The sequence below is a fragment of the Wyeomyia smithii genome, chromosome 1 (genome assembly GCF_029784165.1).
Source record: "Wyeomyia smithii strain HCP4-BCI-WySm-NY-G18 chromosome 1, ASM2978416v1, whole genome shotgun sequence".
Classification (NCBI taxonomy): Eukaryota; Metazoa; Arthropoda; class Insecta; order Diptera; family Culicidae; genus Wyeomyia; species Wyeomyia smithii.
In genome coordinates, this window is record NC_073694.1 from 120,726,181 (window position 1) to 120,744,794 (window position 18,614).

Here is an 18,614-nt window from a genome sequence, read left to right on the forward strand (position 1 = left end):
AGAAATGAAGCTGGAATGCCATCTGGTCCACAACTCTTAGAACTATCCTGTCTATTAATTCTGAGGATGAGTTCTTGTTCTGTTGCTGGCGTCAGGATAATTGAATTATTTGATAGTTCAGGGTGCCGAAACGATTGACATTACCGTTACTGAGTATTGCTGAGGCAAGCTGGGGTCCTACGTTACTAAAGTACTCGTTAAACGCATTCGAAACCCCTGGGCCATGTGATGTTACATGACCATTCAGTTCGAGTTTTGTGGGATTCACCTTTGATTTTTTCCGGCCCAACAACTCGTTCAGATTTTTTCATATCTTTTTTTGGTCTCCAGCTCGAAAGATCGAGCTACAGTAAAACCTTTTTACTCTCTCCTTTTCTAATTGAACTTTTCTAAATACATGGGGTAGAACTTCCTTCAAATGATTATCGGTGGGCCTTTTTATGTCGTGCAAACACTTTTTCTTTCATATGAATGAGTTTCCAGAGGTCAAATGACATCCATAGGTAAAAAACCTTTACCCTAGCTCGGACCGTAACTTTCTTAGTAAATTGCTGTTTTAATCGACAGCATAGATCCAGCACATCTCGCAAGCGGTTAACTGGTAATGCATCTGAGAGATCATGAATGGCGACTGCGAAAGCTTCGTTTAATCTTGAAAAGTTGGTGATGAGTTTTTCTAGTGTCCTCATTTCCACTGTGTCGTAAGTGGAAAACTAGATAAAATGAAACAGTGGTCGCTGATATCGGACTCAACGGTTTCATTTAGTATATTCCTTCTGAGAGCTTCATAACAAACTACATGTTCTAGTGTATTACCGCTACTGGGACGAGTAGGGAATGTATTTGTTACGGAAAAATTATAACTATTGAGAAGATTCAAAAAAACTGTTGCGGTTGAAGTTACTTCATTTACTTGGATATTGACATCGACTATAAGTGCACAGTAGTCTCCTGGTCTAGTTAACTCTATCATCGCATCTAGCTTGGTTTTTTCCTTTATCTATCATCGCATTAAGCTTGGTTAAATAAGTCGAATATGCGAAGGATGGTGGTCTGATGCGTATACGGCGTGCAAGTGGAACGGTGACTTTCCGCATTTGAGGCGAACATAAATATGGTGGTAGCCATTTTCTTGTTCATTCTGAACCTTCTCATACTCAATTCCATTCGCGATGTAAACAGGTAATCCACCTCCTTGAGCAGAAGGAAGACAAGAAAAAATGCTATTATATCGTTGAATTTCGTAAAGTGACCTATTGTCGTCTTTAACACAAGTCTCTCCTATCACAAGAACATCTATATGACCAGTGTATAATGCCAACATAGCTTTTATTCTGTCGAACTTGTCCAAATTATGCAAGCTGCGTACATTGAATTGTAATATACTTAAAGATTTACAGCCACGACTTTGTGCTAAATTTTTGTTCAGATCGATTATGGAATTATAATAAGAATTTTTCTTATCATTGGAAACATTGATCATTATAAGGAATAATAGTTCAAATAAACTGCAAAATGAAACTATTTTCTGCTTACTTCTCCGCCAACGGTAGGCCTACAGGCGGTGAATTAACAATGCTTTGCGCTTCAATGATGTTTTAGTCAAAGCACGCAGTTCCTGTTTACTAGTAATGGTTTCGACCTTTGCCCCCTCAGCTCGTCTGACAAGAATGCTGCCGTTTCTTCCCGGCCATATGTATTTGATTCCAAGTTCCGGTTGAATGTTCTTCACTTCTTCAAGGTGAAACCTCATTGAATCCAAAAATGGCCGACTTCGAGTCACCACTTCGAATTTTCAAAAGCACAAGAGCATGAGCATGAGCATGATTGACCGCCCGCGGTTGCTACTCCGTTATTGCCAGATCAGCTGTAATTACACAGAGAACCAATGGATGATGCTTGGGATTAACAGTCATCCTCAATGTGTAACAACTGGTGACCTTAATCTTTATATTAGGCAATACCAGCGCCGGCCGCATCCGAATGCAGGTCAAAGAAGGAGTGTGTATAGGAATATGTTGACGTGATACTCGCTTTATTGGAAGCCGAGAACACCTCTGCACTTCCACGAGAAATCACTGGGATGTTGGAGAAAAGGGTAAGATTTGCAGCAGGTTTCGTTTTGGTAAACGATGCGCTGAGTTCTAGTACCGGGTTCATAATAACAAATATCGCGCGTACGAGTTCATTATATCTTTTACGGAAATCATAACGCGATCCGAACTCATTCCGGTTGATGATGTAACACCGCAAAAATAAAGCGCACGCGAGGATACCGGACCTATGACTCAATCAAGACAGATTCAAAGATTCGAACATCTGTTTATGAAGTCATTATGCAACTACCGAAACATATCTCTCATTGATTTATCTCAGCTGACTACACAATGTTACGAAAGCTACGAGAGTTGAGCCTAAGTTAACGCCTCGCTACTCCTATCACTTCTTCGTGAAGTGACCCTCTGTATACCGAAAATTATAACACGGTTATAACCAGTCTGTAGAAAATACAACCTCATGAAAGGTATCGACGCGGAGTCTCTAGATATTCGGTGACCCGGACATCTGGCTTTGAGCTTAACAGGTCGACTAACGACGTTTCTTGTAAACTGTTCGTCTGTTCTTGAAAAGCGATTTCTTGCTTTGAGACCGATTCAAAGAACCGATTCAGAAATAAACAATAGAGTATTATTAGAGCCACGCACAGGTGTGTGTGTGTGTGTGTGTGTGTGTGTGTGTGTGTGTGTGTGTGTGTGTGTGTGTGTGTGGTATATTACACTACATTTCGAAAACATATATATGAGCAGAACTCTCCCGGGCCGGAGACGCGTTTACACCGAAGCATTATGCACGACCGCTCAATCCACGCCTACCGACGGAGACGCTCGGGAGTACGATATTTCACGCCGATTCTCTATTAGCTGTTGATGCGAGTGTTGCCTATCAAATAGAAAAATTGGCAAAGTTTCATGCATCCAAAGCCCCAATAGTTTAAAAGTGCAGATATGCAAATTGACCAAAATATATATCTTAAGTTTGTCGACAAAATGCCAAACTAGTCATAATTGGGACATAGTATACAAAAACCTCTGCTCAAAAGCTAGAAAAATCGAAAAAATTAAATCATAAGATTTCAGAAAAACTGGCGAATCTTCTTGCATACAAAGCCGTAAAATAAAAAAAAAAAAAAAACATATATATTTTCACCAAATTGCCTTAAATTTATGCACAGAGTGCCAGACTAGCCACAATCAGGATATAATTGTCGTGAGCTCGTGTCACCCTGAAACAAGAATTGGTCATAATCAATAATCGATCAAAAGCTAGACAAATCGAAAAAATAGAAACCGGTTAGTAGAAAACCTTATACTGGAATTTTTTTCTTACTACGCCAATACTCTATGGATGAGATTGCGAACAGCCTTTGTAATTATACTACATGTAAAGCCATATCGCGTTCTACGCATTCAAAATCGTAAGAACATGAAAATGCACATATACAAACTAACCAAAAGTCTAAGGCTTTTACCAGGCCAAACGCGAAAAAACGCGAAAAGCAGCGCGAACCGATTCACCCGGCCGTAGGCCAATGTACAGCTCTACTTACGGCTATACACTAATCCACGGCCCGGCGAACCGGTCCGCGCCACCCCCCACACCCAGCCTGGCAGAGGCCTAACACGTATTGACAAAGTATCAAACCAATCATGGTGCAACTGTTGCAAAATTATAACACGTTATTCGAACACCTATCAAAACGCCAGTCAAAAAACAGTCTGCACATATACACACCGCCAGCAGAAAAACAGTATATAGATCTCAACCCTTCCCTCCAGTCCCTAAAAAAACCTGCCAATCTCCAGTTCTATTTTTCTACATAACCAAAATGAAAATAAAATGTCCAAAAAAATCCCAGATGTAGTGCGCGATGCGCACTGCATGAACACGCTCACTGTCAATGTCAACGAGCTGCGTGCCGAAGGCACAGAAACACACATTCAATATATTCCTTTCTTCATTCACCACCACTCCACTGGCATACAGCCCCAGCGCCAACACACATACCACCGCCGAGCAATCGAACGACAAAACGGCAACAGTTCGCACTACACACGCAAACAAATCAACAAAATCAATCTTGTCTCACTCAACCGGTACACAACTGATGCACACAAACGCATTAAAAACTGCGTTCTTTCTGGCTTTCAGGCTGACCAGCTCTTTCCTATTCAATACAATGATGATATCAATAACTTATTTGTTAATCTGGTACTTATCTGAATGACAGTATATTTTCCAAGTAATGCTGATGGTTTTCCCTGATCGCAGTATTGTAACACCGAGATGCTGGTGTATTCACATCTACTCCTTTAATCTTTTGCACACCTACTCCTACCACTTCAACTGATCAGCCATATCCATAGTTGATCACAGCAGCTGTAGAATTTGATTCCCTTTTTCTCACCGCCCTTTTGTAGAAACTATTAAAACACTCATTCACCAAGCATTCTGATATCCTATCTTTCGATCACTACGTTTCTGAACATTTTACTCACTGTTTTCAAGCATAAATTAATCGAAAATCACGGAGCGATATATCACGCGTCATTTTTTCTCGCATTCACACACACCATCCTCTTCGAATTTTCAAAAGCACAAGACTCGGAAATACTCGTTGCGTTCCCTATGAAATTCTATTTTATGTTTGCTTCACCACAGCAAACATAAAATAGCATTTTCACAGGGAACGCATTAACTAACCCTTCGAACCCCGCGGCGACTGCGCCAGTATGGTATGAAGTAAATGAAGCAGCCAAAAAAGTATAATGAATCTGGCAACCATACTGTATATAAATATTAAGCTACAAATTTCGGCATCACAATACCGCTGCCAGCACTTTTTACGTAAAAATCATTGTTTGTTTCTGTTTGGTGTTGAACATTTGGAGCATGCACTTTATGTGAAAAATTAAAATCCTGGAACGCATCAATTTCGTACAATGGGGGATACAGAGGAAATCGATAAGAATGCTCACAACCTCGAGAATGAAATGATGAAGATTGGAGGACGAAACGAATATGAATATTCCGCAGAGCCGCTGCAGATTGACGACGATGTTTTGTACGATTCTGAATACCTGGAAGATTCGGAACAGCCGACACACGATGTTTGTTCGGATTTTAGTATTGAGTCTGAGCCATCGACTTCCAAGGGTCTACCAGCAAAAAAGGTAAGAGTTGGATTTTTTTACATGCCACAATATGCATTGGTTATGAAATTCAATGATTTTAGGCAAAGATTAATCGGAGTTTCTGCGCCAACATGAAGAATATAACGGCAGTATTGAGCGGAAAGAAGTTCCAAGCCCCAGTTTACTTGAAGAAGTTCAAAAATCAAAAGTCATATGAAACTGCGGGACGGTTAACGTTGATGGAGACACAACCGAAGAAGTTGTTCTAAAAATTTGGGAGTTCTGTACCAAGTTTGTTTATCGCGCCGTTTCTCTCTCGGAACCGTCCGATTCACGAGCTGACCCTAAGTGGGCTGAATTTTCGCCGAAATACGATGAACGTGATACATTTATTGTTTTTCAGGATAAATCTAGCAAGAAAAACATTGCTCCCTCTAAAGTAGATAGCAATACTTTGGTAAATTGGCTAGTAAAAGAAGTTTTCGTAATCGTATACCAGTACTCGGAATCAGTTACAAGTCTTGAGAAATGGCGTCTTGTTGAAAACCAGCTCTTCCGCCCATTAGAAACTGACCGATCGGGTGCGGAATCTGTAACTTCCATAAACTGGCTGAAGGAGGAGCTCAAACGCATACATGGAAAGTACATATCAAGTGACGACGTTAATTGGGGATGCTGGGCATGTTGGATATCGAGCAAGCCGTATGACCAACGAGAAGATTTGAAAAACCAGGCGCCTCCCGAACATCTTATTAACCTTTTTTGCAGTGTACCTGTCCATAGTGACACAATTTTGGTGAAAGCAAGACTTGATCTACAGGTGGCCAGCACGGTTAACTCTGCATTCCGAAACATACTCGGCGAACTGAAAAATGATCACCAACAAGCGAGCAACATATTGAATATTATGGGAGAAAGGATTTCGATGATGGAGGCTAAGCAGAAAGAATACGACGACATGTTAGCAGAAATGAGCATTTCAGTGAGTGTGAAGAAGAATAAATTCTCGGTTGAGCTTGCTCATAGTGTTACAAACTGCCTCGACGTAGATCATGATTTGATTTAAGTTTGTTTATTTTTACCTGTGGCTGATTAAAAACAATTTCCGACTGAAACCGAACATCGTTTATTTTTCTATAAAACACATTGATGGAATGAAATGAGAAAATGTTTTATGTTAAGTTTCAAATCCGAACTTCTTAATATCTAGTCCCAAACCCCGACTGGGATCGAATTGCCCCCCAGGAAGATAACCACATTTTGCGAACACTCTTGTGAAATCGTAGTTTTTGAAGTGTCGGAAAGCCTCAGCGATGACAACTGTGAGATTTTTGGAACTATTTTCTACGCAGACCCGTTTCAAGTACTTTTTGAGATACCCAAAGAGAAATTCAATTGGGTTGAAAAATGGGGCATAAGCAGGAAGAAAAACTACTACAATACCCAATGATCGCAAGTATTCGATTATCGATTTATGACAACGGGTTCTCGCTCCATCGAGAATCCATACAGAGTATGCTCCAGGGTTTCGCTGTACTAGACGGGAAGTAGCGAAAGAACGAGCGCAGTTGAAAAATTTTTCTCTGGTAAACGTGCCTTCGGTGGAATAGGTATCGAGTACTTCGTTGTACCCTATGAAACTGAGCAGGGAAAAGCAAGGCCGACGTACAAGTTCTCCTCTGTATATGATTTTTTGCCCAACTGGAGCATACCCTTTATTTCTGAGCATGCTTCGGTTATCGCACGATGCTTCGTCGAGAAATACCAGTGAATGAATATCCCAGGTGACAAGAGACATATCCGAGGCAAACCTGTAGATGTTCAGCATTCGTATTTGGATTGCCCGGCGTTCTAATACTTTCCAGGAGAGTCCTTCTTCATGAAGGATTCGGCATATAGAAGCTGTGCTTATTGTTTTGTGAAATCTTCGCTCAAATTGTGACTTGGTCTCGTCAAGGTAAAGAATGGGACAGTCCTTGTAAAGATCGACCAGCCACCTTCTCTGGTCGGAGTTGAACTTGAGATATACCTGTTTCCTATCTTTCCGCTTGAAAATCTTGTTCTCTTCGTAAATTTTTATCCAGTTTGAGACGGTTGTTCGATGTTTCGCATATATTTTCGCAAGTGTATTTTTACTAAATCCAAGAAAGTAATATCCATACAGACAGTAATACACTGTATTAGATGAAGCATGCTGATGCAAAACTTGCTTCTGGATGTCTACCATGAGCACTTTCTTGGATTAGGCTTTCCAATCTGAAGATCTCCGGCTAGTCTTTTACTGCAAATAAATAACATATGAACATAAGGGCTACTACAGATTCATTTAATCAATATAAATACCTACTGACGAGTATACTGAACAGATTTGGAAAATCTGTATATTCACTTTTGAGTATTCTCCCTTTTATCAGCAATCGACGACACAAAGTAGTAATCAAAACAAAAACACGCTGCTTGTCATTTCGCAGTCTTTCGCCAATCTGAGTAGCGCGTTACCACCGCCGCGCGATGAGATTTTATTTTAAGCGCGACAATAGCTTCCGGTTTCTGGAAAAGAACCCAGAAGCGACATACATTACCCAATGTGAGTTTTTCAGGAACCGGGATGATGCTCATAGGCCAGTAATCAACTCCATATTTCATTTCGGAATTCGAAATTAAGGCTTTTGCTTTCTCAAAAACATCCTCAAAATGTTAAATACAATCCAATAAAACTATATCCAGTCTTAGGGTACTAAAATGATGTATTTAATGTAATAATTTAAGTTTAATCTGTGAAATTTAACGTGATATTTGTGCTCAAGAAATAGTTAAATGATAGAAATGATTCTTAATTTCGAACACTTTAATCCCGAGCAACGCCGGGAACGTTTAAATAGTACAACTTCAAACATAAATGATGTTGAGGCCATTTATTTTGATCAAAGCAGCTAGTTTTAAACAATCTTCGGGTTACGTGTCTACCCATAACATTCGAATCACATGTCAAATTGTTTTGAATTTTATTACTTGTAAGTTAGGGGGTTTAGTAGTTTAGAGTAGTTATGTTCAAATAATTTATTATATTTTTAAGATAGTAGACTTTTGTTGTTTTTACAATTTAATATATAACAATTTAATATATACGAGTTTGAAAGGTCTTCGGAAAACATTTCGTTTCATAACTCTTGAACCACGTATTTAACCATTGTGATATTTATTGATAAGGATTTTGAAGATCGGTTGTGTAGTTTCTAATGAAGTTTCGTGATTTTGATACAATTTGTTACATGACGAATGAAGTCCGATTACAGTGTAATTTGCGTATCATGCGGCAACTAGACTACAATTTTTTTAAAAACGGTCAAATAATTTATATATTGCTTTTCATAACATGATTTCCCTTTTTTATAAATAACGGACAAAGTAACACACCAATTATAATGAAATTCAACAGCAACCTATGGTGCAGCTAGACCTTTCATTTGACACTGATTTTGTGCAAATCGGTTCAGCCATCTCTGAAGAAAATGAGTGAGTTTAAACAGCCTCTGGAAAATATTATTGCCTTTTTTCTACAAAGGTATAGCAATCACTGGAAAAACCAAAGGTATAAAAGTGCTCCAAAGGGTCGAATCTCGTATATCAATCGACTTAGTTCGACGAGCTGAGCATTTTCTGTATGGGTGTGTGTATGTGTATGTAGGTAATGCTCTCCCAATCTCACTCGGTTTTCTCAGAGATGGCTGGACCGATTTTCATGGAATGAATTACAAATGAAAGGCCTAGTTACCCCATAAGACCCTATAGAATTTTATTGTAATCGTAGTTTTAGTTTAGAAGTTATGTATCAAAATGTGAAAATCACACAACTTTATTATCTTATAAACTACAAAACCAATTTGAACAAAATTGGTATAAAAAGAACAGGCTTGTTTGCTGAACCATTTGTAAATTAATTTTATAATGATTGGGCATGTTTTTCGATCTAAATTTATATTTTTAACAACGGCTTTTTCCCGTTAACACGCAAGTTCATTAAGCAGACAGTATGTGAAGAAAAGAGAGCGAAAAATAAGCGAACTGGAAATATGATACAGATTTGGGAAAACATACCGCATCCCGACGAGACTTGAACCCGCAATCTTACTGTCTCCGGCATGGTGTTTTGACCAATTAAATATTTCCAGTTCGCTAATTTTTCGCTCTCTTTACTTTATATACTGTCTGCTTATTGGACATGTTGTTTAAAAGTTATACAATGAAACTTGTTTCAATGACTGTTTAAACTCACTCACTTTTCTCAGAGATGGCTTGACCGATTTTGCCTCTCTTCTAGGAAGTTATAGCAATCACTGCCAAATTCAAAGGTATAAAAGAGCTCCAAGTTAGACGAACTGAGCATTTTCTGAATGTGTGTGTATGTGTAACGGCATCCCGCATACCTTCATAGCCTCCTACAGGGTTTCGTCACATTAGGTGGCATTTTTAGAACCCGTAAAAAAGTCGGTCTTCTACCGGATTCATTCCATGAGGTTATCAGAGACCGCTAGAGCACGGCCATCAGCCGTTTTCATAAAAGTAAATCAGAACTTGCTTACATTTGTAGCCAAGTCTTCCGCTTGGCTTGGGTGACAAAAACAGCGAAAAGTCACCCGTAAGCACAATTAGTATAAGGGAACATCCATAAATGACGTAGCTTCTTTTAGGTTTTTTTGACCCCCCCCTTTCCCTGCATGGTATTTTTTTTTTGAAAATTTTACTATCAAAAACATACCTTGTGTCATAAATGAACAAGAAAAGACAAGGAAGTAATAAAAATGACCCTTAACATACAAAAAAGCATTTTTTTCTTAAATTCATATTTGCTACGAAGATTGGCTTGACCCCCACCCTCCCTCTCGTCACATTTTGTCACAAAACTGCAAACCCCCTCCTCACCCCTCGAATGCTACGGCATTATGAATGTTCCCTAAACAAAAGCCGCGTTGAACCGTGTAACTCGTCGCCGTTCAAACGAGGATGAGTTCCCGGGGTAGTGGTTGTTTACAGAGCACTAGAAGCCGCTCCCAGAGATTAGGTTAAGTAGTATATTAAAATAGAGAAAAGCCGAGAAGGGTCATTAGGTTAATAAAGATAGGTAGTGGTTCCGCGATGGAAAATTGTCTCTCGTGGAAAACACTCTAGGGCTAACAATGGGTTCTCATGTCAATCATAATTCAATTGGTTATTAAAAGTGGTTCCGTGTGGTCCTTCTGACCGCACGTACGGGATTTGTCTATTTGAGTTCTTTCTCGATCACAAGTCCTACGGTGGACTCTACATATGTATGTAACGCTCTTCTAATCTCACTCGATTTTCTCAGACATCATGAAATTAGTAACAAATGAAAGGTTTAGTTGCCTTTTTAAACCTTTTAAATATTATTGTAATCGGACTGTAACTTTGTCTGTTATGTATCAAAGTGTAAAAAACACGAAACTTCATTATCTTAGAAACTACACAGCCGAATTGACCATCGATATCAAAAGAATGGCCTTGTATCTTAAACCGTTTGTTGATTAATCAGAATATATATAGTTTGCTTGTCTTTCGGTCACGCGCACGATAAACGAAAGTTACTCGAATTGTCTTTCTCCCAAGCAAACTCTGAACCTGAGGTATACTAAAGTTTGTTATTTTTTTTTGTGTGTACAACTTCTGACTACAAGGTACCTTTACTTTTAGTCCTCCACTCACCTCCTCTCGCCTGGTTTGAAACCAGTCGTAAGGAAATCAAAGCTAACTGCGTCTTAACTTATATTCGGCACACGTGTTAAATTAGCGCATGGCTAAAGGTTTTGATGCAGGTGCATCGGCAAAAACCGCCAAAAACGTAATAAAGGGCGGAAGGCAATTTCCAGATATAAGAAAGACATAGTGTCAAAGATATCAAGCATGTAAATGAAATTTAAAATTAGCCAGACCACTGTCAGTTGATTATGAACGTTTCTTTATAGTTACATGTCCAATAAGTTCTATAATGTCATGGCATTGCCATCAAAATAAGGTCGTCAAGTGATAGAATGAGGCAGTAATTCATTGAGGATAGACTATAAAAAAGTCAAGAACATGATGGAAATTATAAACCTTTTTGCTCGAGAAAATAAGCAGTTTGAATTATTTTAAAGTGTGTAGCAATTTTTATATGCATTTAAATTGTTGTTTGCTAATAGTACAGTTTTTCGATAGCAAAAAGTTATTTGTTTATTTAAAATATCAATTACAACCGAACACGTTGATAACGAACATTTATAGAAAATTGAAGAAAACCGGCTGAACTCGGCAAAGCAATTTTTGCATACACACAATCGAGCTTCAAGTTTAGCTAATGGCGCCGTGACAAGCCGCACTTGAAATGCGCGTCATATCGGAACATAACGTCAATTCACAACAAAACGAGGAAAAAAAGTAAAAATTCAAACACGTTTTTGTTTCAATTTGAAATTTGGTGTTTGTATTCCAATTTTTTTAACGTACACTTAAAACAGTCAACTACCACAATTTTTTTTGAAGTAGAATACTTCTCTCAGGAAGTTCGGCTACATAGGGATGTGAAATGAAAATCTAAAACCGAAAAAAGTGAAAAATATGTCCAATTCCAAATGCTAATAAATCGGTTAGTAACCGATGGATTTTTTTCGTTCTTGCAGCAATAGATTGGAAAATCTTCTAAGATTCTTTCCAAAAGAAGATAATTGTAATTTTATTATTCACACTATTGTACTATAGACCGTTCCGATAATTATAAATACACTCACGATCAACCGTCATTTCAAATAACGTGCAGTATTCAACCAAACTTCGGCTGCGTCCTGTTGTTTACATCCAAAAGAAACAGATGCTGTCATTTTTTCTAACATTTAGTGCGAAATTTTGAAAATGCGTGGCCTTTCTCCCGAGCAAAGAAAGCGATTTGTACACAAATGGGGCACCGTGAGTGGTCTTTCTATAAGAAAATTAGCCAGAGAAGAAGGTATAAGTGTCGGAGCAGTTCAAACCGCATTGCGGAAGTATTGTGAAGAGTGCACATTTACTAATGCTCCAAGACGTGGTAGAAAACCCGGGCCTGTTGATCCCACAATGGACAAAAAGGTTAAGGAATACTACAAGCGGCATCCTTAAGTATCAGTGCGAGATGTGGCGAGAAAGCTTGGAACCTCGGCGAGTAACGTTATACGTGCTAAGGAAAGAATGGGTCTGCAGACCCGTCGGAAGCAGAAGCAGCCAAAACGAAATCCAAAACAAGCTGAATCTGTGAAACCGAGAGCACGGAACTTTAGGACAAACTTCTGACCAATAAATGGGGTGTGTTATCATGGATGACGAAACATACATAAAACTGGACTATAAGATTCTGCCAGGACCGCAATTTTATACATCACCGAAGGGAAAGGATATCCCTGGACCAGTGAAAGCCATTTACACCGAAAAATTCGGCAAGAAGGTAATGGTTTGGCAGGCCATTTGTGAATGTGGGGAAATATCTCGTCCATTCATTACGAATGACACAATGAATGGTAAAATTTATGTGAAAGAGTGTTTGCAGAAGAGGTTGGTTAAAAGAAAAGGTATGGTTAAGCAGCATAACAATCCTCCAATCTTTTGGCCCGATCTTGCTTCCTGCCATTACTCTAAGGATGCACTAGGGTGGTATAAAACAAATAATGTCACATGTGTCCCAAAGGAGATGAATTCTCCAAACTGCCCTGGAATTCGCCCTATTGAAACTTTTTGGGCTTTGAGCAAGGCAAAGCTGAGGAAATATGTCAAACCAGCGGACAATGTTGAAAAATTTAAAAAAGATTGGCATAAAGTGGTAAAAATGGTCGGAGAACACACTGTGCAAAAGCTTATGAGTAGTGTTGAGAGAAAAGTTAGAGAACTCGCGTATCCTACGAAAAATAATTCCAACTTGAATTGAAACTGGAAAGAAAACACTGATTATCTATATTTCAGAATAAAATGACCCGAAAAATCCTGTATTTTTTGTTTTATTCATGAAAGAAGATGTATTTATAATTTTCGGAACAGTCAAATAGTCAAGCCTTGTCAAAACGGAAAATTCGACCTCTGATTGGTCGTTATATGATTGCTTCCCACGCACGGTCGACAGAATCATATACCTTGCAATTGAAAACATGCTATTTGGCCTATATAAGAGCCTGTTTCAGCCGAAGCCGCTCATAACAGTTCTAGACAGCGACAACAGCAGTCGTCCTTGCTTAGCTGCAGCACTAGCCCTGTGGTTGGTCACCACGTCTCAGGAGCAGCGCGGGTTAGTAAGTTAGTTCGACTATGCAGAGCTAATATGAAGTCGATTCAATCAATCAGCATTAACAGAATTTCGTCGTCTCCCAGCTGCCAAGTTGCAACATGATGCAACACGCAACAGCGAGCAAACGAAATCGCTTGATGTTACAAACCGCAATAAGATACGGGTTAAAACCGTTGCGTGTGTGAGAGCACCGTCGGTGTTTATTCGCTGGATACAAAAATCAAATAAACTTATTAAAAAACTGAACTGAAAGGCGTGGCCTATTACGTAGCACCCTTCGGCTATGAAAGAGCGTTTCTGGGAAAACTAGCTACATTCATTAGTCGGAAGGTGAACAGCAGTAGCAGCAGATATCGGTACTCAGCAGTAACAGACTATAGCAGCGGGTCGTGCCTGTGGCTGCCTTCAAATTAAACACTTGCCCTGTGGTTAGTCACCACGTCTCAGAAGCAGCGCGGTTCTTCTCAGTGTGTGTCGCCAGACTGCCATTATTCCCCACTGTTGGGGCAACATGAAAATTGCCATCAGGAAATTTAGTTTTGAACATCAAAATGCCTTTTTCAAGGCAAATAAACAAGTCATTGAAAGTTAATAATTTTGACAACGCAAGCAAGATTCTGTGTTGGATCCTAGCAATTTAAACTGTCGCACCCGTCTAATTTACCGAATGCGAAATAGCTTCGGCAGTGCATGTTGTCCGTGTATCTTAATTCCCCCACTGTTAGGGCAGCTCAAAGGTTGCGATCAGCAACCGATTTTGAACCGCAAAATGTTTTTTTTTCAAGGCAAATAAACAAGTAATTGAAGGCTAATAATTTTCTGGCATCAACACAAGCAGACATTCTGTGCGGGATGTAATCAAATTCTGTTGTAGTTGTCTAATTTTTACTTTATTGAATTAACCCCCCACTGTAGGGGTAGCACAAAGGCTGCGATCAGCATAACCGACTTTAATAACAAACTGCCCTGTTAGAACGCGTTCACAAAGACAGTTAGGCCTCTGCCATGGTGAACGCGAACACGAGCGATGGGGCGAGAAACTTGCCGTAGGTAAATGAACAACTCTCTTTACGGCTGTTCGGCATTCTGAATTTTGGCAATCAAAACTTCTGCTGGCTGTCTGATTTTCAGTGTGAAAACAGCCTTCAACTTTGTTGTCAGAGTGCCTGACTACGATTTGGTAATATTGTTTGAGTTAAATGTTTACAAAATTTTACAATATTCCTCTTTTTTCCAATCAATAAAATAGGTAATACGATGCCTTCGTCATACGCAAGTTCACCATAACTCCCGCTATCGGCGTAACACAGAGATGCAATCAGCGTCATATCCAAACAAATGAATTGGAGATTTAATATTTTCTCGTTCTGAGCTTTAACCAAAAGTTAATTATCTTAATTTGAATTCACATGTATACTCTGACTGTTGAAACTTGTTTGCGCCGTAAAGAGTTTGTTCTTTTCCTACTCAGTGAGGTCGTATTTATATGTGCAAACTGAAATTGAGTAGTACTTCAACTTCATTTGCACACAATTTTCAATACTGCCAATGAGCGGTCAACATTTATTTGCTAGGAAGAATGACTGACACGCAAGCAGCCGGGTTATCTTTCTTGTAAAAGTATTCTACTTCAACCTTACGGTCGTGGCTTTGCACACAACCCTCCTGTGATTTTTAATATAAACGATGAAAAAATCATTTAACATCAATCATTCATAAAAAAATGCTAAAATTTAAAACAAATGCTCTTAAACTAAAACTTTATTAAAAAATTGTGTGTGCAAGATACAGATATCAAAAAATACTCTCGATTCTAAAACACTCCTTCCCCTGTGAAAAATGATCAGTTTGTCAAAGAAAATAATTAATCAAAATATGACCATGTAATTTAAAAATGACCACTTGGGATAAGGTTAAAATTTTTGATGATGATGGTGTAACATGATTTCGTCATAAGAAAAGAACTGTCTGCGTAACCAGGATTGATAAACAAACGTCCAGCAAATTGCAGCCGACTACGAACTCTCTCTTTTACTATTTTTGCCTTGCTCCTAGAAAGGTACAGAAATCACTTGCAAAATCGAAGATATAAAAGTGCTTCAAAGGGCCGAATTGTATATCACTCGACTCAGCTTGATAAGCTGAGCATTTTCTGCATGTGTGTGTATGTGTGTGTATATGTGTGGGTGTATGTGCAGATTTTTATTCTCACTTACTTTTCTCAGAAATGGCTGGACCGATTTTCATGAAATTGATTGCAAATGAAAGGTCTAGTTGCCCCATAAGATCTTATTAAATTTCATTGTAATCAATGGGTGGAATAAAAGGTCTAGCTGCCTTTGAATTGAATTTCATTGAATTTCATTGTAATCGGATTGTAACTTTGCCTGTAATGTATCAAAATATGAAAATCACGAAACTTCATTATCTCACAAACCACGCAACCGATTTAAACAATATTGATATCCAATTAACAGGCTAGTTGAGGGTTAACTGAAGAATTTTATAATGATTAGGCATGTGGATCAAAAGATGTTAAAAGAAACATGTTCCGATGGCTTTTCGAATTCATTCGTTTTTTTCAAAGATGGCTGGATTAATTTCAACAATCTTTGTGTCAAATGAGAGGTTCAGTTGCCATTTCATTTAATTATAATTGGACTTTTATTTCAACCGTTATATATTAAATTCTGAAAACAACGAAAGTCTATTAACTCAAAGATTATACGACTCATTTGAACATAACTACGGGCTGTCCCTCAAACGTACAAATAACAAACTTCACAACATTTTGATACGTGGTTCAGAAGTTAAGAAAAGAAACGAAATTGATTGATCAAACTAAATTGTACTATTTGAACGTTCCCGGTATTGCGCGTGATTAAAGTGATTGAAATCAGGAGTAATTTTTTCATTTCGATATTTCTTTAGCACAAATATAACGTCAAATTTAACATTTTATACTTCAATTATTACTTCAAATACAACATCAATATTCTAGGACCCAAAGAGTGAGTATACCTTTATTGAATTGAATTTGGCAATTTAAGGTTGTTTCCCAGAAAACGTAAGTCGCAAAATCTGATTTCAAAATGAAGTATGGAGTTGATTCCCGGCCTCTAAGCATTATCCCGGTTCCTGAAAACTCACATTGGGTAATGAAATTGGGAGCTACTATCCTAAATAGCGTCTGAAGTTGACTTTTATCATACTGTTTGTATCATAATGTTCTACAAATTCTCATATCAAATGATATTTGGTCTTTTTAGGCTGTTTTTCCTACTATAAAAAGTAGAATCTAAAATGATATATAATCGAGTCCGACCTATATATGGGTCATTCCATATGAAAAAATCCGAGATGTAGCATTTTTACAAAAATGGTTTTAAATTTCGCAATTAGTTGTTCGTAAAAATGCTATATCTCGAGATTGGCTCATACTACCACGGGGTGATAAGTGTTTCTTACGTAAAATTTCCCGAGAAACACGATGAAACCTTCAAATTTAAGATAAACTCAGCTACATTTGCCAAAAAATGCAAATTTAATTTTAAAATAGAAAAATAATCTATCTGACAACACTCCCGGTCAAAAATAACATTTTTTTCTGGATTCCTTGGTTTATTTTCTTCAAAATTCACTCATCACTATTTTTCGAGTGTCTTACGGCTTTAAACTACAAAATTAATTAACTACGAAATTTACAACTATTTTCGTAAAAATGTTATATCTCGCGATTGGCTCATATTACCTCGGGATGATAGTTGTTTCTTACGTGAAATTTTTAAGGAACACGATGAAATTATCAAATTTAAAATAAAAATGTCTGCATTTGCCGAAAAATATAAATTTAGTTTTCAATTACAAAAATAATCTATCTGGCAACACTTCCAGTCAAAAATTATATTTTATTGGATTCCTTGGTTTATTTTCTTTAAAAATCATCTATCAGTATTTTGCGGACGTCCTACATCTATGAATTGTAAGAAAAAGAAAAACGGAATTTCGAACAAAAATTGCCTGACTTTGTCACAAGGAGGGGGGTCCCACAGAGCGGGGAGTATTCCAATCGACACCAAAATTGAGATTTTTTCGTAGTCAACCTAGATGAATAATTCCCCCAGCTTTGAGCCAAATCCGTGATGGTCGTTTCCAAGTGGCATGGACACTTCGTACGGAATGACCCATATGAGTACAGTGACGTTTCGATTATACCAGGAACAAGGAAAATTCGCATTATATATTCGAAACCCAATGATTTCATGTAACTTCCAAAATGTTCGGTATAGTTATGCTTTTATCTTCCAGAAATTCGTAATTTAGAGTGAGAAATAAATCCAGCAGAAATTATCAAGGTGTATTTTTTCTATTAATTGAAAGTTTCATGTAAATCATTCAAACAAATAATAAGTTCGAAAGAGAAAGGCTGGGCTCACCGCTAGGTGGATTAATTTTGGGGTTTTCCTGTGTCTTTACGTTCAAACTAAAATATCAATTTCAAATCCGGAAATGGAGCCTTTTAGGTTTAGGTTCATAAACGTACTCGAGAATAAAACTAGATGAACGAAATTAAACTCTTGAAAAACATTTAGGATAATGCAGCCAACGTATAATGATTGCTCAAACGCAAACAGGTAAGCACATCAAAGTAGTTCAGACAGTTTAACCGATTGAATAGCGATTTACACAGACATCTGATGTTTTTGCGAAGCTGCCAATGTACCAATGTGAAGACGGTATCAACTACATTAGTCTGGCGAGTTGATTGAACGGAACATGCCTCCTTGTTTCGTCTAGTCATATGTTGCTTGGCATTTCTATGAAAAGGATTAATACAAAGCACAAAATGGTATCAATGATAAAGTTTTAAGCTGCGGTTAACCATTGGCATTCACCTCTCGGTGTTTGTTAAAACACCTACCAATGGTCTTGATGATAATTTATGCATTTTAGTTGACCCATTTCACACATGTTCATATAAACAAATGGTTGAGTTTACATGTCCTGACTGTGGCCTGAGTTTTCCGATCCGGATAAAACCACTCTTTCACATATATGTGTCTCGCCTTCCTCTAAAATTTTCTCATATAGAGGTGTGCAGTTGGAGAAAGTTTAGCACCCGC

The 18,614-nt window shown here is 38.1% G+C and overlaps 1 protein-coding gene and 1 pseudogene across 1 annotated transcript; one reads left to right on the top strand and one right to left on the bottom strand.

The window, feature by feature from the left end:
* The first annotated feature begins 4,870 nt into the window (after window positions 1-4,870).
* LOC129717607 (uncharacterized) lies at window positions 4,871-6,274 on the top strand (annotated as a pseudogene).
* Window positions 6,275-6,369: 95 nt separating this feature from the next.
* LOC129717608 (uncharacterized) lies at window positions 6,370-7,419 on the bottom strand. The gene has a single exon (XM_055667635.1). It carries the CDS (start codon window positions 7,417-7,419, stop codon window positions 6,370-6,372), a length of 1,050 nt encoding a protein of 349 aa, XP_055523610.1.
* Between the last annotated feature and the right edge of the window lie 11,195 nt (window positions 7,420-18,614).

Bases quoted from the DNA above. Each gene is read 5' to 3' on its own strand.
- LOC129717608 (XM_055667635.1), bottom strand. From the start codon at position 7,419: ATGGTAGACATCCAGAAGCAAGTTTTGCATCAGCATGCTTCATCTAAT.